The sequence below is a fragment of the Neoarius graeffei genome, chromosome 17, assembly GCF_027579695.1.
Source record: "Neoarius graeffei isolate fNeoGra1 chromosome 17, fNeoGra1.pri, whole genome shotgun sequence".
NCBI lineage: Eukaryota > Metazoa > Chordata > Actinopteri > Siluriformes > Ariidae > Neoarius > Neoarius graeffei.
The window spans coordinates 19,129,531-19,153,095 of NC_083585.1; the positions used below are offsets into that span (position 1 = coordinate 19,129,531).

The window sequence follows — 23,565 nt, forward strand, 5'->3', positions numbered from 1 at the left end:
TGCTTTATGTACTGGGGCTCCCTCATGCCTGTGTTACCTTCTGGCTCTCCCCTTTTAGTTAAGCTGTCATAGTTAGTTGCCGGAGTCCCTGCTTGTACTCCGGGCAATATGTATACTGTTCCTACTTATTCAGGTGACATTGGGCATACCTAACAACCCGTGTCTTCTCTGTCTTCTCCCCCCCTCCAAATCTGTCCCTCTGAGTTACATGTCGGTCCTGGGATCAAGATGCTTGCCTCTTCTGCTCCTCAGACCTGCCTGATCCATCCTGGCAGGGGCGATTCTAGCATCTGATCTTTGGGGGTGCTTAGCCCCCAGAGCTGACAGAGGCACCTGGCTTGAACGACAGTGTTTCCACATTTATTCCGCATTTACACTAGACTTAACTGGACAAGAAGACTAGACTAGACAAGACTTGAAAATGTAGGCTATATCCAAACCACACTCACTGTCCCCCCAGACAATGACCAGGGTTTGGATTTGTGAATGATAAGCAAACGTAAACGCTATGTTACATTAAATAAAATTGACTAACACACGGTGGTCTAGCACCGTAGCACTTGTACAGCTCTGCACAAAAGTATCTCGATATGGATGATAAATGTCGTTTTTATAATTCTGTTCATAGACCAGGGAACATCAATGTTGCATTATGCATATTATCGTGTTGTGTTTAACAATTGTAACTCCAGTCCATACCTTCACATCTCGCTATGCCAGTAATACTCAGGTGCTACTTCGAGTTCCTCATCGGCGTGGAATCCAGTTAAAAAAAACACCATGTCGTAGCAGGCACTCGCGCGGACAGGCAACCCAATCAGAGGGGATGCAAGGATGAGAGGTATTTTACTGGTCATAGAACTATCACATAACAGGTGAATTCAAGAACACACACAGGCCCGCGCACACATTCATTGCGCAGTGCGCAAAGGCACTTATTTCTGAAAATTATGTCCAAAAGCAGTGTTTTTGAGGGTGCTGAGCTAGGGGGTGCTGAGCTCGTTTTTGGGGGTGCTTGAGCACCCCCCAAAATAGGCTAAACACGCCCCTGCATCCTGGTGCCCTGTGTCTGGTTGGAGTCTCAGCGCATCACTCCTGTGGAGGGTGGCCCCATGTGAACTGTTGGGGGTCGTGCCTGGAGGATGCTCTGGACTCTTGCAGTGGTGTTTTTGTGGCTGGGGAATGCAGTTGACTTGCTGATGCTGGGACTGCGGTTGTCGTGAACGGTTTTGCACTCGGGTTTCTGTTGGTGGGGGGTTTATAGAATCAACGAAGCTGACTTTGTTAGGACTGTTAATGTTATAGTCATGTTGTCTGTTGTTGCCCGGATGGGGATGGGTTCCCTTTTGAGTCTGGTTCCTCTCGAGGTTTCTTCCTCGTGTCGTCTGAGGGAGTTTTTCCTTGCCACCGTCACCACAGGCGTGCTCGTTGGGGATAGATTGGGGATAAAATTAGCTCATATTTTAAGTTGTTCAAATTCTGTAAAGCTGCTTTGTGACAATGTTTATTGTTAAAAGTGCTATACAAATAAACTTAACTTGACTTGACCACACATTTTCAATGGGAGGCAGACAGGGCTATTTAGCACTGCAATCTATTACTACAAAGTCATACTGTTGTAACACATGCAGAATGTGGCTTGGCATTGTCTTGCTGGAATAAGCAAGGACTTTCCTGAAAAAAAGATGCCATCTGGCAGCATACTGTAGGTTTCTCTGTCTGGGTTAACCCATGTGGACCCTTACTAGGACATAGATAGGCTACAAGTGGGGCCCATGTGACCACCATCCTCTGGCCCTACATGGTCCCCAATATATCTCATCCTGTGTGGACCATAAGTAAAGCCAAAAAGTGGGGCTTATGTGGACCAAAACCCCTTGGTCCTACGTGGGAACCTTATTCTGTTAAATTATAAGAACTTAAATTGGAACCACTATGGGTTACTTTATTTTATAGTACATGCCCATGATAGCCTCAGATTCTTGTTCTTGACTGACAAGAGTGGAACCTGATATGGTCTTCTGCTGTTGTAGCCCATCCACCTCAATATTTGATGTATTGTACATTCTGAGATGCTGTTCCGCTCACCACAGTTGTAAAGAGTACATATTTGGATTAATATAGACTTCCTGTCAGCTCTGAACAGCCTGGTCATTCTCTGCTGACCTCTCTCTCATCGAAAATGTGTTTCAGCCTGCAGACCCTCTGCTCACAGGATGGGTTTTGTTTTTCGCATGATTCTGTGTAAACTCTCAAAACTTGTGCTTGAAATTCAACAACCATGCCACGATCAAAGTCACAGAAATCACATTTTGAAAATTTTTTCTTCATTCTGATGTTTTATGTGAATGTTAACTGAAGCACTCAACCTGTATCTGTTTTTTTGCATGCATATGCACACATGTTTAGAACACTGTAAAAAAGTTCAAATTTTTGTCAAAATAGCCAGATGGGAAGAGTTGAGACAGCTCATATCACGGGTTTTTTTTCTTGTGGTTTACAAATATAAATATTGTTTAAAAATGTGGACATGTACCTGCATGAGGATTAAGCCATTTCATTTCTTTTTGAGAATGGAACTGTTTTGTCAAGTCAGGTTTTGGGTAAACTGACAATTTTCTATAACTGTACCAGTATTGAATGTTCATACAATTCATATGTTACAGATTTTGATAACAAATAAAAATTAAACATGTAGACCTAGGTATTTTATTTTTGCTCCATTTCTGTCCACCATGGCTCAAGTTTCCGAACATAATGTCTCATGTCTCCCCACAAAAAAAAGACAAAAAAAGTGAAGTCAGTATATGAGACAAGCTGAGAAATGAATGTTGTGGTAAGAGGGTATAGGAAATACTTTCTAATGCAATATGAACGTGATGCTACCTGCAAAGAATTTCACACAATCTACAAAAGCTGAAAACTTGTCCTAAGTCTCCCCACTGTATCCTACCCTGACATTAATGATGAGGCTGATAATAAACTGAAGTACTAATTGTTGGTAACTCAACTTGTTTGGAAAACAAGCTTTTCAATATGAAATTGTGGCAGCGGGGGCGTGGTCTAGCATCGGTCTATGACAGGAGGGCGGAGTCGGGGAAGTTAAGTGGCAGAATCACTACACCTGTTGTTAATTAATGTGTTTGTGTGTCTTCCCAGTGACCGCGCCCTATTTAAGGAGAGAGAGTGAGAGCAGAGGGAGCTCTCTCTCGACAACCAGATGGCTGATGTGTGTGCGTTTGCAACTGCAAAGTGCAAATAAAAGAGAGTTTTGTGAGATCAGTTCTGTCCTGCCGTCCTTCTGTGCTCCACCCACCTACATGGACTGCTACAGTGGTGCCGAAACCCATGGTCCGAGCACAGAAGACAACAGCCCCATGGAGTCCTCCACCTTCGCCGACCTGATCCACGCCCTCGCCACGGCCCAACAGAGCCAGCACCAGGCGCTGCTCGCCCTCCGAAAGGAGCAAGAACAACGGTTCGAGGCCCTGGTGCTGGCGCAACAGGAAGATCGTCAGGCGTTCCGGCACCTCCTCGCGTCGGCGGGGTCCACCATCTCCACCGCCGCGGGCCCTTCCCCCCTCACCCTCACGAAGATGGGCCCGCAGGACGACCGCGAGGCATTCTTCACGCTCTTTGAGCAGGTAGCAGAGACCTCGGGGTGGCCGGTGGAACAGCACGCGGCGCGCCTCCTCCCCATGCTAACAGAAGAGGCGCAGCTGACCGCGCTACAGCTCCCCGCCGACCGCCGGCTGGCCTACGCGGACCTTCGCCGGGCCGTCCTCCAGCAGGTGGGACGCACCCCGGAGCAACAACATCAGCGTTTCCGCGCTCTGTGCTTGGAGGAAGTCAGCCAGCCGTTCGCGTTTGGCCAGCAACTCCGGGACACCTGCTGGCAGTGGTTGAGGGCCGACAGCTGCGACGCCAAGGGACTCATCGACCAGGTGGTACTGGAACAGTTCGTCGCGCGTCTACCAGCGGGAACCACAAAGTGGGTCCAGTGCCACCGCCCGGCGTCGCTGGATCAGGCAATCGAGCTGGCGGAGGATCATCTGGCGGCTGTCCCGACGGCAGGACAGCAGACGACCTCTTCTCTTTTCTCCTCTCTCTCTCTCTCTCTCTCTCCCCTCCTCCTGTGTCTTCTCCTCGCCCCATTCCCCCACCACAGAGACGGGGGCCAGCGCCACCTCAGCCGGCCCGCCGGACCCGCGGTGCCCTTCCATGTCTCCCTTCTGTGTCTGTCTCCCCCCCCTCAGGTGAGTGAGCCCCAGAGCACTAGTGCAGAGAGGAAGCCCGGGCCGGTTTGCTGGCGCTGCGGGGAACCGGGCCACCTCCAACAGCAGTGCTCAATAATGGAGATGGGCGTGGTGGTTCGGATCCCCAACGCGCCAGGAGCCGCCCTTGATCGGGCCGGAGCGTATCGCATACCAGTGAGTATCCAAGGGGATACATATCAGGCGTTGGTGGATTCTGGCTGTAATCAGACCTCAATCCACCAAAACCTGGTGCAAGACGAGGCTTTGGGGGGAGCACAATTGGTGAAGGTGTTGTGTGTGCACGGGGATGTTCACAACTACCCTTTAGTGTCGGTCCACATTATTTTCAGAGGGGAAAAATTTATAGTGAAGGCGGCGGTTAATCCTCGCCTTACCCACTCTTTAATTTTGGGGACTGATTGGCCAGGATTTCGGGGTTTAATGACACACTTAGTACAGAGTGGGTCCTGCCATTTGACAGGGGGAGGTCCCGGTGTCGCTTTGGCGGGAGCAGCTGTCACAGAGCCGTCTACGTCATCTCCGCGCCAGAGTGAGGAGCCGCCGGCTCCTCCTCTCTCTGCTGGGGAATCTCTCGCAGATTTCCCATTAGAGCAATCACGAGACGAGACTCTGCAGCATGCGTTTGACCAAGTGGGAGTAATCAATGGTCAAACACTCCAGCCGAATGCCACCCCGTCCTTCCCCTACTTTGCGATTATGAAGGATAGATTATACCGAGTGACGCAGGACACTCAAACTAAAGAGCGAGTCACGCAGCTTTTAATTCCGAAGAGCCGCCGGGAATTGGTATTCCAGGCGGCTCACTTTAATCCTGGACATTTAGGGCAGGATAAAACACTAGCCCGAATAATGGCCCGATTCTATTGGCTGAGGATTCGCGGCGATGTCCATAGGTGGTGTACGGCGTGCCGCGAATGCCAGTTAGTAAATCCAGCAGCCATTCCAAAAGCGCCTTTGCGCCCTCTACCATTAATCGAGACCCCGTTCGAAAGAATTGGGATGGATCTCGTCGGGCCATTAGATCGGTCAACACGAGAGTACCGCTTTATATTAGTTCTGGTGGACTATGCAACGCGATACCCGGAAGCAGTGCCTCTTCGCAATATCTCAGCACGCAGTATTGCAGAGGCACTCTTCCGCGTCATCTCCTGACTTGGAATCCCAAAAGAGATTCTGACTGATCAAGGCACCTCGTTTATGTCACGAACACTGAACGAACTGTATGGGTTATTAGGTATTAAGCCGATCCGCACCAGCGTGTATCATCCACAAACGGACAGTTTAGTGGAACGGTTTAATCGCACCCTTAAAAACATAATTAAAAAATTTGTAAGTGAGGACGCGCATAACTGGGATAAATGGCTCGAACCCTTGCTCTTTGCAGTGTGAGAGGTCCCCCAAGCCTCCACGGGGTTCTCCCCATTTGAATTATTATATGGGCGTAAGCCGCGCAGCATTTTAGACGTGCTGCGAGAAAATTGGGAGGAGGGACCTTCACCAAGCAAAAATGAAATTCAATATGTTATTGACCTGCGCGCAAAACTCCACACACTCACACACCTAACCCAGGAGAATTTGCGGCAGGCCCAAGAACGGCAAAACTGCTCGTATGACAAGGGTACACACCTTAGAGAGTTTGCACCGGGAGAGAAAGTACTCGTACTGTTGCCCACATCGAGCTCTAAATTAGTCGCCAAGTGGCAAGGACCCTTTGAGGTCACACGGCGAGTTGGGGATATCGACTATGAGGTAAAGTGAATGGACAGGGGTGGGGAGCTACAGATTTACCACCTTAACCTACTCAAACTCTGGAACGAGGAGGTCCCCGTGGTGTTGGTGTCGGTGGTTCCGGAGAAGGCGGAGCTGGGGCTGGAGGTTCAAAAAGGAACATTAGCATCACATCCCTCTCTGGTCCCCTGTGGAGACCACCTCTCCCCGACCCAACTCGCGGAGGTTGCCCAGTTGCAGACCGAATTTTCGGACGTGTTCTCACCCCTGCCCGGCCGCACTAACCTCATAGAGCACCACATTGAGACACCCCTGGGGGTGGTAGTGCGTAGCCGCCCTTACAGGTTACCCGAACACAAGAAAAAGGTGGTTCGGGAAGAACTTGAGGCCATGCTCGAAATGGGCATCGTCGAGGAGTCCCACAGTGACTGGAGCAGCCCGGTGGTCTTGGTACCCAAGGCCGACGGGTCGGTCCGGTTCTGTGTGGACTATAGAAAAGTCAACGCGGTGTCTAAATTCAATGCGTACCCAATGCCTCGTATTGATGAGTTGCTCAATCGGCTAGGCATGGCTCGTTTTTACTCGACACTGGATTTAACATAGGGTTATTGGCAGATCCCCTTGGTTCCATTATCCCGTGAAAAAACGGCCTTTTCCACACCGTTTGGTTTACACCAATTCGTCACACTTCCTTTTGGGCTGTTTGGGGCGCCCGCTACGTTTCAGCGGCTGATGGACAGGGTCCTCCGCCCCCACGCCACCTAGGCGGCCGCGTACTTAGACGATATCATTATTTATAGTAATGACTGGCCACGGCACCTACAACACCTAAGGGCCGTCCTTAGGTCGCTGAGGCGGGCGGGTCTCACGGCCAACCTGAAGAAGTGTGCGATTGGGCGGGTGGAAGTATGGTATCTGGGCTTCCACTTGGGCAACGGGCAGGTGCGTCCCCAAATTAACAAGACTGCAGCGATTGCGGCCTGCCCGAGGCCCAAGGGGGTGAGACAGTTCCTGGGGCTGGCTGGCTATTATCATAGGTTTATACCTAATTATTCGGACGTCACCAGCCCGTTGACTGATCTGACTAAAAAGGGGGCACCAGATCTGGTCCAGTGGACAGAGCAATGCCAGCGGGCTTTTTCTAAGGTTAAGGCTGCACTGTGTGGGGGGCCACTTTTACACTCCCCTGACTTTTCTCTCCCCTTTATGTTGCAGACGGATGCGTTGGACAGAGGGCTGGGGGCCGTTTTGTCCCAGCAGGTGGAGGGGGAGGATCGCCCCATCTTGTACATTAGTCGCAAGCTGTCGGTGTGTGAGGGGCGCTACAGTACCATCGAGAAGGAGTGCCTGGCGATCAAGTGGGCAGTCCTCGCCCTCCGGTACTACCTGCTGGGATGCCCTTTCACCCTCTGTTCGGACCACGCGCCCCTCCAGTGGCTCCACCGCATGAAGGATGCCAATGCACGGATCACCCGTTGGTATCTGGCACTCCAACCCTTTAACTTCAAGGTGATCCACAGGCTGGGGGCGCAGATGGTCGTGGCAGACTTCCTCTCCCGTCAAGGGGGGGGGGAGTTGGCTGCGGGCCGGACGGCTGCCCGGCCTGAGTCAGGCAGTGGGGATATGTGGCAGCGGGGGCGTGGTCTAGCATCAGTCTGTGACAGGAGGGCGGAGTCGGGGAAGTTAAGTGGCAGAATCACTACACCTGTTGTTAATTAATGTGTTTGTGTGTCTTCCCAGTGACCGTGCCCTATTTAAGGAGAGAGAGTGAGAGCAGAGGGAGCTCTCTCTCGACAACCAGACGGCTGATGTGTGTGCGTTTGCAACTGCAAAGTGCAAATAAAAGAGAGTTTTGTGAGATCAGTTCTGTCCTGCCATCCTTCTGTGCTCCACCCACCTACATGGACTGCTTGTGAACTATTTCACAAGACTATTTACACTGCCACTCTTAGCAGTATAAAGTAGTGAGATTGATTGATTGATGATCATACATGTCAACCTATACGGAATGTCCGTATTTTATACGGATTTGATTCGATAAACGTAGTATACAGGCATACAAATAAAGTTATACGGATTCTTTAAAAAAACTTCAATATTTATTTAGAGCTATAATCAATTCCCATGATGATAAAAGAGTGCATAACATTTACAAACGTCCTGTACACCACAGAAAGCACGTACAGCCAGTCAAGAGTCTTATGAAATCGCGCGTTATCTTGTGGTAGCAAGACTTCATTCCATTTCTGATCATGCACACACCGCATTGCGAGAATCCCGGCAACCGTGAAGTAACATTTTGTTTGAAAAGCGTATTTCCACCTGAGCGACTTTCAATAGCGACTGAAAAGATTCTGAATGGGCACTCTGGCAAAGAAATTCAAAACACAATACAGCGGTAGGTTTCTCCAGAATGGAAGGACCTTTTCAATGGCATAATCCAACCGGCAGCCTCCAAAAACGAAGAATACGCACACTGCACACTATGTGTGCGTGACATCAAAGTTGCAGCATCGGGAGTGTATGATGTGAAAGAACATTTCAAATCGAAACTACATCAGCAGAATGCAAGCCAAAATCAGCCACTGATGACAGTATTTGCGCGCTCAAAAACTGATATGCCAACAACTGGAAAAGACGGAAAACACAAGGTAGTGGGCATTTTAGTTCAAGTTAGGCAGTGCTTTGTTTACCCCACAGTAATGCTGACTGTGAGAGAGTTTTCTCTCAAGTCAGGAAGATACACTCAGAGAGCAGAAAGAACCTGAATGCAGACACACTGACCTGGCCTACTGCAGTGTAAGATCAACACAGACACTTTCTGTGACATGCAGCCTAGTGAGGTATTGGTGCAGAGTGCTAAAAAAAGCTGTCATGGAGTACAATTCAGAAAATTAGAGTGACACTTTGTGTTTTTGTCAAACATTGGAGCTTTGTATTCATTCTGAAGGTTTATTGTTATTAATATTTAATAAAAAGTAACTGGGATATATCATTGTTAATTATCATTCAAATTTTAGGTAAATTATTTTAATTTGCATCTTATAAGGATTTTATAAGGGAAATAAGGATTTTGGAGGTTGGTTATACAGGTTTGATTGACCAAAGGTTGACATGTATGGATGATCTGCCTAATTTGACTTGTTTTAGTCGTCACTGGATGATACTTTATAGAGAACACACAGTACATGGCCAAAAGTATGTAGATACCTAACCATCACATCCATAGGAGTTTGTGGTCCCATTGCAAAACAGTGGGCATTAAAATGGAGTTAGTACTCCCATTGCTGCTATAACAGTCTCCAATCATTTGGGAAGATTTCCACTAGATTGTGGAATGTGGCTATAGGGAGTTGAGCCCGTTCAGCTACAAGAGCAAAAGCGTGGTTGAAGCCATGATCTTGGGCAAGAAAGCCTGGCACTGTTTCAATTTATCCCAAAGGTGTTCAGTGGGTTTGAAGTCAAGGTTCTGTGCAGGCCACTTAACATCTTCTACACCAACCTGACAAGCCATGACTTTATGGGAGGAAAGGGAAATGTGAATAAAACATACATGTCAAGTTATACGGTTTCCCTATATTTTGTATGGGAAAATGCAGTTTTTTGGCTAATACGGCGTAGACTGATTTTCATACGGGAAAATTACGTTTTGTATCAGAGATTTTTTCTGTTACTCCGCAAAAATTTTCTTAGCATCCATCATTTATTTTTTCAAACACGCATACCCAATGAAACGGAACTATTTTCGATTTATGTGGTTTTATAGTTGTACGTGGCTTGCTCTGTCATTTAAATCCATTGGCTCGGACTGCCCAGACTTCTGTGACGGCTGCAGAAGTTATGTTCTGCCAATTTCTCGTGGAACACAACATCCCCCCAACTGTGGCAGACCATTTTTCACAGCTAGCAAAAAAAATGTTTCCCGAATCAAAGACTGCACAGGTAAGCATTTATGGGGTTTTTTTTTATTTATTTATTTTTTATTTTTTTTTCTTTTTAAGTTTTTACTGTTTGCATGTAGGAAAGCTTCCTCCATTATGATGATAATTTAGGGAGGCGATACTGGGAGTTGCTGTTTTATACAACGGCAACTGTAGTTACCCGGCAATTTCTGGTTTCGCTTCCCTAAACGTTTTAATTGCTGATAGACATTATATGTAGACACAGATGACCCGTTACTACCATCAGTCGTCAGTAAAGTGGAAAATTATTGAATGAAGAGTAATGGTGGTAACCTGTCTCTAAAATGTGCAGTAGGGGATGGAAGCAATTTAACACCTTTATTTGTCACATGCACACTGAAATTCATCCTCTGCATTTAACCCATCTGAAGCAGTGAACACACACAAACACACTCAGAGCAGTGGGCAGCCACACCAGAGCACCCAGGGATCAGGTACATTGCTCAAGGGCACCTCACATCAACCTAACTGTGTGTCTTTGGATTGTGGGGGAAATTGGAGCACCCGGAGGAAACCCACACAGACACAGGGAGAACATGCAAACTCCACAAAGAAAGGCCCTCGCAAGCCGCGGGGTTCAAACCTGGTACCTTCTTGCTGTGAGGCGACCATGCTAACCACTACACCACCATGCTGCCCATCTACATTTTTGCCGTGGAAAATAATAGATGTATATTGGGGAAAGGTCTTTGATGTAAAAACTGCTCTGGGTGTTGCCAGGTTTCCAAAGCTGAAACAACTTTTTACTGCTTTGCTGTGCCTCCCACATAGCAATGCAGATAGTGAGAGGGTTTTTTCATTGGTTAGGAAAATTCATACTGAGTACAGAAAAAATATGGCTGCAGACACATTAACTGCATATCTGCAAATTAAAATGAAGTGTGATGAGGAGCTACCGTACAACTGCTCCCCAAGCAGTGATATTATAGCTAGTGCCAAATATGCAACATCTTTGTACAACAAAGAACTCTCCAAAAAGGAATAAGATTTAATTTCTTGTTATAAATGACTGAGAAGATTTTCAATTTAATTTCATAATTTATTTATATTTTCACTTATCCTTGTGGGCGGCACGGTGGTGTAGTGGTTAGCGCTGTCGCCTCACAGCAAGAAGGTCCTGGGTTCGAGCCCCGTGGCCGGCAAGGGCCTTTCTGTGTGGAGTTTGCATGTTCTCCCCGTGTCCGTGTGGGTTTCCTCTGGGTGCTCCGGTTTCCCCCACAGTCCAAAGACATGCAGGTTAGGTTAACTGGTGACTCTAAATTGGCCGTAGGTGTGAATGTGAGTGTGAATGGTTGTCTGTGTCTATGTGTCAGCCCTGTGATGACCTGGCGACTTGTCCAGGGTGTACCCCGCCTTTCGCCCGTAGTCAGCTGGGATAGGCTCCAGCTTGCCTGCGACCCTGTAGAAGGATAAAGCGGCTAGAGATAATGAGATGAGATGAGACTTATCCTTGTTTGCATAATATACTTGATGTGGCTCAGTCATCTTTAGTTGGATCTAACACTGCTTGTGGTGTCAACACTTTTTTCTCAAATGGAACTTTTACGAACCTTCATAGACTGTTTGACATGATTACATATAATTTATTTCATGTAACCTACTATTTTAATTAACATGCCTTCTTAGTACTGATGTTATATTTCAAGTCATTTTCTTCGGTGGAATGTAATATTGTAGGTGATGTCAACACTTGTCAAATAGAACTTTGTGTAATTTTTATGAACTATTTAATATTAATACATTTTATTTGCAAAATTTACATCAATAATTCTGGTATTACTGATACAATGTATATTAAATAATTAAGTTTATAGTTCAGTCATTCTCTTTAGTAGATAATTGTTTACTTGACTGTACATATAGTCCTTTTTAATTCAGTTGTTTTCTCTGGGATCTAAAATTTATTTTTATTCAGTATATGCTTATTTGATCCCTTTAACTTGATGCAGTGTGATAAATATGCCTATTACAATAGGAGTGTATAATGTGGAATAAAACAATCGGTGCTTTGAATTATATATTGGAATTTTTTCTCTTGTATAAGGGCTCATGGGTGTATGTAAGGGAAAAGTACAGATTTTGTAAGAGCATGGGTAACTAAAGGTTGACATGTATGATAAAGCTTGATTACCTAATAGTTATGATTTGTTTCCAAAAGGTCTCCTGTTTGTAAATGCATGACTGAATGAAGACCATTACATCTTGAACTAGAAGGGCACTTGGTAGAGTGCATACGTCTGCTAAGCCACATATTAGAATAACCACAAAAAACCTCCTGGATCTGCGTACATAGCTGGATCCCGAATCCACATACATACCTGGATTTGCATCAACATCAATTGATCCTTGGCCCATGGGCCGCACTTCTTCAAAGTTCATCAAAATCCTTTCACGACTGTTTGAGTTATGTTTGGAACAGACAAACAAACGGAGGCAAAAAAACAAACAAACCGGAAGTGAAAACATAACCTTCTTCTCCAAAGTTGGTGGAGGTAAAAATTTAAGATGTACAAATACTAATCCTGTTTGCATCTTTATATAAATCACCATCCTAACATACAAGACTAGTGAGAAAATGGGGAAAAAATACAAAATGGAAAAATGAAAAAAGCTTGATTACCTCAGTTATGATTTGTTTCCAAAAGGTCTCCTGTTTGTAAATGCATGACTGAATGGCTCACATTACATATTGAAACATTCAGTAAGTACTGGTATTATTCATATGTTGAAATTGAGATGTTAACTTTGTTGGGAAGAAAAATTGCATTAAGAGTACAAAGAAAAGCTCTGCATCAAAAGGATATCATTAAATATTACTACTAACAGCACCAATACTGGTCGTTCTCTGAGCATAGTAAACTACTGTTAGACCCACTCCCCTCCCACTCATCACACCACCACCACGTGAAAAGTATAAATCCCTGAAAAGCAAACATTCCCCATATCATATTGCTTTGCACACACTGGAACAATTTATGTCCTCCAGCAGCCTGTTTATTCCCTCCTATACACATAAGTATATTTTTGGTGTTGTACAGTGTCTTTTCCTGAGAGGTCTTTATTTTACAGACATGCAAAGTGCAGGAGCAAACAGTAACTCAAGCAATAATTTGTTATTTAATTTTTCAAGCTCATTGAGTGGAAGAGTATTGTTGTTGCAGGTCATGGTTGGGGTTTTCCTCTATATAAACTGCTTGATGATATACACATTTTTTAAAAAGGAAGATTTTAAGGAAGAAACGCGATACGTTTTGTTTGTACAAATCCTACTTGTGGACTCTGCTCTTATGCTGTTAAGTGACTTGCTTTTAGTTGGAACTTCCCTTCAGTATGCCATGCACATAATTCCTTGCAGTATCATTTGTACAGTTTTGACTTTTCTGACCTGCTGTACACCACTGACTTTGGTGGCAATGTGTCTGGAACGCTATGTGGCTATATGCATGCCTTTGAGACATGCTGTCATCTCCACAAGCAGGACCAGATTATATGGGGGTTTTATCATATGGACTGTCAGTTCTATAATTCCATTGTTCAATTTCATAGGATATTGGGCAGTAGTCCCACCTGCTGCTCAGTACTCCTATGCAGTGTGCAATGTGGATCTAATTTTAGGTGAAGCATGGCAGGCACACGGACGTGCCATCATTTTTATTATCCTTTTCCTTTTTTTAATCATTATCATTGTCTTCACCTACATCAAGATAATGATTGCAGCTAGAGCTGCTTCCTCTGAGAAAAAGAAATCAACCAGTAAGAGTCTCAGGACTGTGCTGCTTCATGCATTTCAGTTGTTTCTGTGCATAGTGCAGTTTTTAAACCCATATATAGAAATGGCATATTGGGGGGTTGAAGCAATGATGTTGCGGAAAATAAAATATTCCATGTTTATAGCTTTTATGATTGCACCACGTTGTCTCAGCCCATTGATTTATGGTCTCAGAGATGAAATTTTTTTTCATGCTTTAAGACATTATGCTATGTGTGGCACTAATTGCCATTTCCCAACATTGCTTAAAGTTAAAAAATTGAAAATAAGACCAATTTAAATACAAAACAGGAGATAATTAAATAAGTGATTATTGTATGTGATTTTTAGATTGTTTGATGAAAAAAGATGCCTTAATGACTGTGCTAAAATTCTCTACCATCCTTTGGTGAGTTGAATATATTGGAATTTATTTATACAACAAAAAATGTGGAAAAATATATGCCCCTGGGGCTGAATTGTCTTAAATACATTTTGATCAAGGCTTATTGTTGAAATGTGTTATGGTTTGAATGTTGAATATCAAATGTCATTTCACTGTTACTGTCAATCACACACACATACATAACGTCTCATTATATATTTTTTATTTAATAGTCTGTGTGTTGTGTGTCCTTGTTGTTTGTACTAAATTTATGTAGAAATAGATATACCATGCTTTAAAATAGAAACACGCAAAAATCAGATACTAATTTTGATATTCACATAGCAAATACTTAATTTATAAGAGAATCAAATTATTGTCAGTCCATCCTTATATGTCAAATGCTGGTTATGGATGATGCCAGATACAACCTCAATTGCAAAAAAAGTTGGGATTCTTGGTAAAATGTAAATCAAAACAGACTGCAGTAATTCGCAAATCCTTTTCAAATGTCAGCTCTGGAAAAAATTAAAAGACCACTGCAAAATTATCTGTTTCTCTTGTTTTACTACTTATAGATATGTGTTTGAGGAGCTGTGGTGCAGTAGTTAGCACTGTTGCTTCACAGCGAGAAGGTTCTGGGTTCAAGCCCAGTGGTTGACAGGGTTCTTTCTGGGTGGAGTTTGCATGTTCTCCTCATGTCTGTGTGGGGATGCAGAAAGGAACTGTCCACCCTACTGCTGCAATTCTGGGAGAGACAACCAAACATGGCTTGCCTCAATCCTGGATTAGGTTTGGCCATGATGATGAGGTTTGAAGAACATGAACTTTAAAAAAAAAAAAAAATTCCTTGAACTTACAATGTTTCTTCCAAACTCCATATAAAAAATTGTCACTTAGCATTTAGTGGCAGAAAATGAAAACTGGTCAAAATAACAAAAACGATTAACTGTTTTCAGACCTTGAGTAATGCATAGAAATCAAAATCATTTTCAATTTTAAACAACACAATACTTTGAACTTAGCATGAGTTCAGAAATAAATATTTGGTGGAAGAACCCTGACATTTAATCACAGCTTTCATGCATCTTGGTATGCTCTCCACCAGTCTTTCACATTGTTCTTGGGTGACTTTTATGCCACTCCTGGCACAAAAATTCAATCAGCTCAGCTTTGCTCAGTGGCTTGTGACCATCCATCTTCCTCTTCATCACATTCCAGAGTTTTTCAATGGGGTTCAGATCTAGAGATTGGGCTGGGCATGACAGGGTCTTGATCTTGTTGTCCTCCATTCACAACTTGACTGACCTGGCTGTGTGGCATGGAGCATTGTCCTGCTGGAAAACCCAATTCTCAGAGTTAGGGAACACTGCCAGAGCAGAAGGAAGCAAGTTTTCTTCCAGGATAAACTTGTACATGGCTTGATTCATGTGTTCTTCACAAACAAAAAAAAAACTCTGCCCCATTCCAGCCTTGCTGAAACACCCTCAGATCACTGACCCTCCAACAAATTTCACAATGGGTGTGAGACACTGTGGCTTGTAGGACTCTCCAGGACTCCGTCTAACCATTAGATGACCAGGTGATGGGAAAAGCTGACAATTGGACTCATCAGAGAAGATAACCTTCCTCCAGTCTTCAACAATCCAATCCTTATGGTCGTTAGTAAACCTTAGCCAGACTCTTTGCATCTCATTGATGAAAGGCTTTTTTTCTAGCTTTCCATGACTTCAACCCTACTGTGTCGAACCAGCCTTGCCATGCACTTTGTTAGGACTTGGACTGTTTTGGCCTCTAGAGGCCGCTGTTATTTCCTTTTCGTGTCTTGTTTATTTTGGCCTCTAGAGGCCGCCACTGTTCCTGTGTTTTGTGTTTTTGTTAATTGCCTGTTAGTCCTAATTATCTTCACCTGTGTCCTTAATTAGTTTGTGTATTTATACCCCTGAGTTCAGTCCTCTTGTCACGGAGTCTTTGTGCTGTTATGTTTATCTCCAGTTTCCTTTGTACTGTGTTTTGTGGATCTTCTGAGCTTTTGCATTTTTGCCTTTTTCTTTATGAATTATAGTCTTTGTTTTTGTTTTTTTTGTTTTGCCCTGGATTGTATATAGTGTACATAGTATAAATAAACCTTTTGTTACTTTTTCTACTTCCGCCTCACGCCTCTGCATTTGAGTCATTCCCCTGGTGGCCTAGTGGGGGTTTGCTGGATCATCACACCAACGAACCAGGTTCGAATCTCAGCAAAACCCTAACAGAAAGACTCCGTCATGACTGACTCAGCAGAGGCTGCTTCAACTGTCTACCCGGCCAACCTTCAGGGAATTATGGCAGCTTTGACACGCTTCGGAGCGACCATGTATGCTCACCAGCCAACGTGAGGCCCTTGCTTGCCATGAGGAACTGCTTCAGCAAATTGGGAAAACCCTGGCACAGCTGACATCTCTGCCTGCATCTCCTGATCCAGTTCCTGCTCCTGATCCAGCTCCCACTCCTGCTCCAGTGCCTCCTGCCATGCTGCCTTCTTCACCTTGCGAACCCAGCCTTCCTGCACCACAGAGGTATGACGGCAAGCACAGTGAGTGCCGAGAGTTCCTTACCCAGTGTCAACTCACCTTTGAGCTTCAGCCTACCACCTACACTACGGATCGCCGCAAGATTGCCTTTGTGATCACCTTATTAGCTGGTAAGGCACGAGCCTGGGCTACTGCTATCTGGCAAAGACAGGGACCTGAGTGCTTTGATTTCCAGCTGTTTTCTGAAGAGATGCTTCGGGTCTTCGATCAGGCAGACATCAGTACCGACGCAGCCCGAAAGCTCATGTCCATCCGGCAAGGAGGAAGCGTCGCAGATTACGCCATCTCATTCCGAACACTCGCAGCAGTAAGTGGATGGAACGAGACTGCCCTGGTGTCAGCCTTCCACCATGGTCTGTCTGACCCCATCAAGGACGGTCTGGCCTCTATTGGATGCCCAAGTGACCTCGAAACCCTCATCTCACATGCTATTCGTCTGGACAACAGGATGAGAGAACGCCACCAAGCCTTGAGCCCCCCCAGCCTCCCTACCTCTACCTGGAGACCGTCTACCTCCTTCAGTGACTGTCCAGAACCCATGCAAGTGGGTCGTACTCGCCTCTCCGCATCTGAGAGGGAGCGCAGAAGGAGGGACAAGTGCTGCATCTACTGTGGCAAGCCTGGTCACTTCCGAGCATCATGTCCCGAACTCTTGGGAAAAGGACCGCCCCGTCCAGCCGAGGGAGGGTTGTGACGGGGCCTACCCTCTCTCCCGGACTCCCTGGCCAAGGAATCTACATCCCGGTCTCCATCTCCTGGGGTGAGTCTGTCCACTCTTGTCAAGCTTTGATAGACTCAGGGGCGGCTGGGAACTTTATGGATATTCACTTCGCCCAAGGCATCAATATACCTACTGCACCTCTTGAAGTCCCTCTGTCTGTGTCTGCCCTCGATGGCCAAGCGTTAGGTGATGGAAGAGTCACCCAAGTTACTTCTCCAGTCTTCCTCCAGTCTCAAGGTCACAAGGAAGAAATATCCCTGCACCTGATTCCTTCACCTGAGTTCCCAGTTATTCTAGGCCTTCCTTGGCTTATTCGCCACAACCCTCGCATAGACTGGGTAACAAGCCAGGTTGTGGAATGGGGCCCTGCATGCCATGCCTCTTGTCTGCTCTCTAGCTCTCCTGTGTCTCCTGCCGAGCCCCCTGATCTCACCGAGTTATCTCAAGTTCCCACAGAGTACTGGGATCTCAAGGAAGTATTCAGCAAGAGCAGGGCCGCCGTTCTTCCTCCGCACCGGGCCTACGACTGTGCCATCGACTTGCTCCCTGGGACTACCCCTCCTCGTGGCAGACTGTTTTCCCTCTCTCAGCCAGAATGCAAGGTCATCGGAGCCACTGCCAGCCTCTCCTCTGGGTTTCACCCACAGTCCAATGGTCAGACGGAGAGGCTCAACCAGGACCTGGAAACCACCCTGCGAGGCCTGGCTATGGATAACCCGACATCATGGAGCACCTGGCTGCCATGGGCAGAGTACGCCCACAACACCCTGCAGTCATCGGCCACCAAGCTGTCGCCATTCCAGTGCCAATTCGGGTTCCAGCCACCTCTGTTCCCGGACCAGGAGGAGGACGCGGGGGTGCCCTCGGTCAACCAATATGTGAGACGGTGTCGCAAGACCTGGAGCAAGGTCAGGAAGACCCTCATACAGACCTCCAGAACCAACCAGACTCAGGCCAACCGCCACAGAAGACCTGCACACACTTTCTGCCCTGGGCAGCGGGTTTGGCTGTCCACTAAGGACCTTCCGCTGCGGGTGGAGAACCGCAAGCTTGCTCCTCGCTACATTGGCCCCTTCAAGGTGGTGCGCAGGGTGAACCCTGTCTCCTACCGGCTCCAGTTGCCCCGGACTCTGAGGATCAACCCCACTTTCCATGTTTCCCTGTTGCGGCCTGTACTGACGTCTACGTATGCCCCTGCCCCTAGGAACCCCCCACCCCCCCGCATCTTCCAGGGGCAGACTGTGTTCACTGTGCATCGCCTGCTTGACTCCCGCCGGGTCCGCGGCGGGTTGCAATATCTGGTGGACTGGGAGGGCTATGGTCCTGAGGAGCGCTGCTGGGTTCCTGCTCGGGATGTCCTAGATAAAGAACTGTGTCGGGACTTCCATTCGGCCCATCTGGATCGCCCTGGGAACGTCAGGAGACGCTCCTAGAGGGGGGGGTCCTGTTAGGACTTGGACTGTTTTGGCCTCTAGAGGCCGCTGTTATTTCCTTTTCGTGTCTTGTTTATTTTGGCCTCTAGAGGCCGCCACTGTTCCTGTGTTTTGTGTTTTTGTTAATTGCCTGTTAGTCCTAATTATCTTCACCTGTGTCCTTAATTAGTTTGTGTATTTATACCCCTGAGTTCAGTCCTCTTGTCACGGAGTCTTTGTGCTGTTATGTTTATCTCCAGTTTCCTTTGTACTGTGTTTTGTGGATCTTCTGAGCTTTTGCATTTTTGCCTTTTTCTTTTTGAATTATACTCTTTGTTTTTGTTTTTTTTGTTTTGCCCTGGATTGTATATAGTGTACATAGTATAAATAAACCTTTTGTTACTTTTTCTACTTCCGCCTCACGCCTCTGCATTTGAGTCATTCCCCTGGTGGCCTAGTGGGGGTTTGCTGGATCATCACACCAACGAACCAGGTTCGAATCCCAGCAAAACCCTAACACACTTAACCTTAGCTGCCTTTCTTTTTTGTGTCACTTGATGTCATCTGACAGTTGTTGAGTGCCATTCAAAGGAGTTGATTATCCTGGTCAGTAGAGTGTCATTTTCACCTTCTGCCAGTCTGTAACTTTGTTGTCCTCAATGTCTGCTGCTTGACCTTGTTCTTATGAACTGCTGTCTTTGAAATTGAGGATGGAAGCAACCTGACATTCACTGTATCCTCCTGCCAGTAAAGCCAGTATTGAGTGCTTCTTTTTCATCTCATCTCATCTCATTATCTCTAGCCGCTTTATCCTTCTACAGGGTCGCAGGCAAGCTGGAGCCTATCCCAGCTGACTACGGGCAAAAGGCAGGGTACACCCTGGACAAGTCACCAGGTCATCACAGGGCTGACACATAGACACAGACAACCATTCACACCTACGGTCAATTTGGACTCACCAGTTAACCTAACCTGCATGTCTTTGGACTGTGGGGGAAACCGGAGCACCCAGAGGAAACCCACGCAGACACGGGGAGAACATGCAAACTCCACACAGAAAGGCCCTCGCCAGCCATGGGGCTCGAACCCGGACCTTCTTGCTGTGAGGTGACAGCGCTAACCACTACACCACTGTGCCGCCCTGGTTTTTATACTTTTCCTCTTTTAATAAGATTTGGTTCAGCTGATCACCTAATCAGTACCTCATTCAATCAAATGAGTTGTGCTTGTGTTGGAATTCCAACACAGACACTGGAATAAAATGGCTGCCATATATAGAGATGCTGATTTAAGAAAAAAAAATGAAGTAGTCTCTTAATTGTTTCCAGAGCTTTATTTTCAATTGAATACAATGCAAACACAATATATTTAATGTTCAAACTAATACATTTTATTGTTTTTGTAAATATACACTCATTGTGAATTTGATGCCTGCAACACCACCCAAAAAAAAGTTGTGACACTACCATGTTTACCACTGTGTTACATCACCTTCTCGTTTAACAACAGTCAGTAATTGTTTCAAAATGGAGGACACCAATTGCTGAAGTTTTGAACATGAAATTTGTGGAAGCTGCCCAGGTGTGGGTGGAGCACAGAAGTACGGAAGGCTGTTGTTAGTGTTTAGATACACTTTTTATGCTTTTCAGCACAACACTTTCCCAGCTGGGACAGTCACATGCACACAGTGACACACAGACACACTGTCATGTTCTGGTCCCAGTCCCCCACTCCTTTGCTCTCCTACTCCTTTTATTCAGCACCATCACTGCAAGAGACACACAGACACACATGAATTGACAACAGGTGTAGCGATTTGGCCACTCACCTTCCCTGACTTTGCCCTCCATTCACAAACCAAAGCTCGGCCACGCCCCAACTGCCACATACCCCCACCACCCGATGCAGGCTGGGGAGCCGTTTGGCCTGCAGCAGACTCCCCCCGACAGGACAGGAAGTCCACCACCACCATCTGTGCCCCCGGCCTGTGGACCACCTCAAATTTGAGCGGCTGGAGGGCAAGATACCAAAGGGTGATCCGCGGATTGGCATCCTTCATGCAGTGGAGCCACTGGTGGGGCATGTGGTCCGAACAGAGGGTGAAAGGGAGTCCCACTAGGTAGTACCGAAGTGCAAGGACTGCCCACTTGATAGCCAGGCACTCTTCCTCTATCGTGTTGTACTTGCTTTCACTCATTGACAACTTCCGGCTAATGTACCGCACAGGACATCCCTCACCCTCCACCTTCTGGGACAGAATGGCCCCCAGCCCCCTGTCTGATGTGTCTGTCTGTAAAATAAAGGGGAGAGAAAAGTCAGGGGAGTGTAAAAGTGGCCCCCCACACAGTGCAGCCTTTACCCTAGAGAAAGCCTGTTGGCTTTGCTCCGTCCACTGGACCGGAGCTGGTGCTCCCTTTTTAGTGAGATCAGTCAGCGGGCTGATGACGTCTGAATAATTAGGTATGAACCTATGATAGTAGCCAGCCAGCCCCAGGAACTGTTTCACCCCCTTTTTGGTCTTGGGCCTCGGGCAGGCTGCAATCAGTCTTGATAATTTGGGGATGAACCTGGCCATGACCCAAGTGGAAACCCAGATACCATACTTCCACCTACCCAACTGCACACTTTTTAGGGTTAGCTGCAGTGGTGTAGTCTACTTTTTTGCAGTGGGTATACTCAGTGCTTGCCATGCAACGCCCCACCCCCGGGAAAAAAATTTATACTCACACACACACACACACACACACACACACACATATATATATATATATATATATATATATATATATATATATACACACGTGTGTTGTGGCTATACTGTTATACTTGTACTCATCCATCTTGTAACTGTCCGATAACCTGAAAGCAACACCTCATGAGCACCATCACTGCCTAATGCATAGTAATATGCATCTTGAAACTGGTTTTGTGTACAGATCTACTGTATGCAAAACAAATGTGGTTTAAATGTACAAAATTTATAAAAATTTTGATTCACCATTCAACTTAAGATAAGTGGGATTTTCCATCATTGTTTTTTTTTCATGTATCAAGAAAGTTTGACATATTGACATGTAAATTAAACACATATCACACAATAATATATTTTTAACATATTAAATGCATTTCTTATTTCTTATCTATTCAGCACATCAGCTTAAATGAACAAGAAACATCCTAGATGTGCTAAAACAAATGTTTGCTTCAAAGAAGAAAAAATTAATTTAATTAACAAATACGCAATGCCCTTCAGTGTGTTAGTCCACAAGCCCTGCAAAAAAGGTCTACCAGACTTTCCAGGTGTTTTTATATTCTGGCATTTGAGGTCTGCATTGCCTCCTTGGTTGTGTTGCAGAGTGATGGCTGATCAGCCGGCTGGCTTGACTGACATAGCAACAGTTGCTATGGGGGGGCGGAGCTCCTGGAAGGGTCAATTCTCTGCTCTTGGATCAACTCGCAATGCCTTGAGTGCTGAGTCGGGCTCTATCAGCGTCTAATAAATGAAGCCCATAGGATTTGAATTGAATAGGCGCTTGTAGCGCTAAAGCATGTTTGGTGGACACAGGCATCTAGGAATGGAACTGTGGAACATTCATCTGACAATGTTGACGTTGGTTTGGCCAGTTCAAATAACGAATATATTTTTCGGTAGGCTTATGCGCGTACGCAAATCACTGAGCTCTTCAGTGAGTATACGGAAATCGCTGAGCTTTTCCAGTGGGCATACGGCGTATACCTGCGTATCACGTAGACTACACCACTGGTTAGCTGTGAGACCCGCATGCCTCAGCGACTTTAGGATGATCCTAAGGTGTTCTAGGTGCCACAGCCAATCATTGCTACAGATGATGATATCGTTTAGGTACGCACCCGCGTAGGCAGCATGAGGGCAGAGAACCCTGTCCATGAGCCGCTGGAATGTCACAGGAGCCCCAAACAACTCAAAAGGAAGTGTGATGAATTGGTGTAACCCAAACGGTGTGGAAAAGGCCATTTTCTCTTGGGATAGAGGAGTCAAGGGGATCTGCCAATATCCCGTTGTTAAATCCAGTGTCGAGTAAAAATAAACAGTGCCTAATCGATCGAGCAGCTCATCAATGCGAGGCATTGGGTATGTGTCGAATTTAGACACCCCATTGACCTTTCTATAGTCCACACAGAACCGGCCCGACCCATCGGTCTTGGGCACCAGGACCACCAAGCTATTCCAGTCACTGTGGGACTCATCGATTATGCCCATTTTGAACATGGCCTTGAGTTCATCCCAGACCACCTTTTTTTTGTGTTTGGGCAGGCGGTAAGGTTGCCTGTGCACTACCACCCCTGGGGGCATCTCAATGTGGTGTTCTATGAGGTGGGTACGGCTGGGCAGGGGCGAAAACACATCAGAGAATTCCTTCTGCAACTGGGCCACCTCTGTGAGTTGGGCCGGTGAGAGGTGGTCTCCACAAGGGCCCGGAGTCGATTAATTTGGAGCTCAATGTGGGCAATAATACAAGCACTTTGTCTCCCGGTGTGAACACTCTAAGGCGCTTGCCCCATCATACAGTCGGACTTGACATTCTTGTGCCTGCCGCAAATTCTCATGGGTTAAGTGAGTGAGTGTGTGGAGTTTTGCCCGCAGGTCGAGAACATATTGAATTTTGTTCTTCCTAGGCGAAGGTCCCTCCTCCCAATTTTCACGTAGCATGTCCAAATTGCCACGTGGCTTATGCCCATATAATTACACGTCACGGTCATCTGCCCTCAGCCACCACCG

At 46.2% G+C, this 23,565-nt stretch overlaps 1 protein-coding gene across 1 annotated transcript; it reads left to right on the forward strand.

The window, feature by feature from the left end:
- Positions 1–13,038: 13,038 nt before the first annotated feature.
- LOC132901112 (odorant receptor 131-2-like) lies at positions 13,039–14,016 on the forward strand. Its single transcript, XM_060943473.1, has one exon. It carries the CDS (start codon positions 13,039–13,041, stop codon positions 14,014–14,016), a length of 978 nt encoding a protein of 325 aa, XP_060799456.1.
- The last annotated feature ends 9,549 nt before the right edge of the window (positions 14,017–23,565 follow it).

Coding starts and splice junctions, on each gene's coding strand:
- LOC132901112 (XM_060943473.1), top strand. CDS start 13,039: ATGCAAAGTGCAGGAGCAAACAGTAACTCAAGCAATAATTTGTTATTT.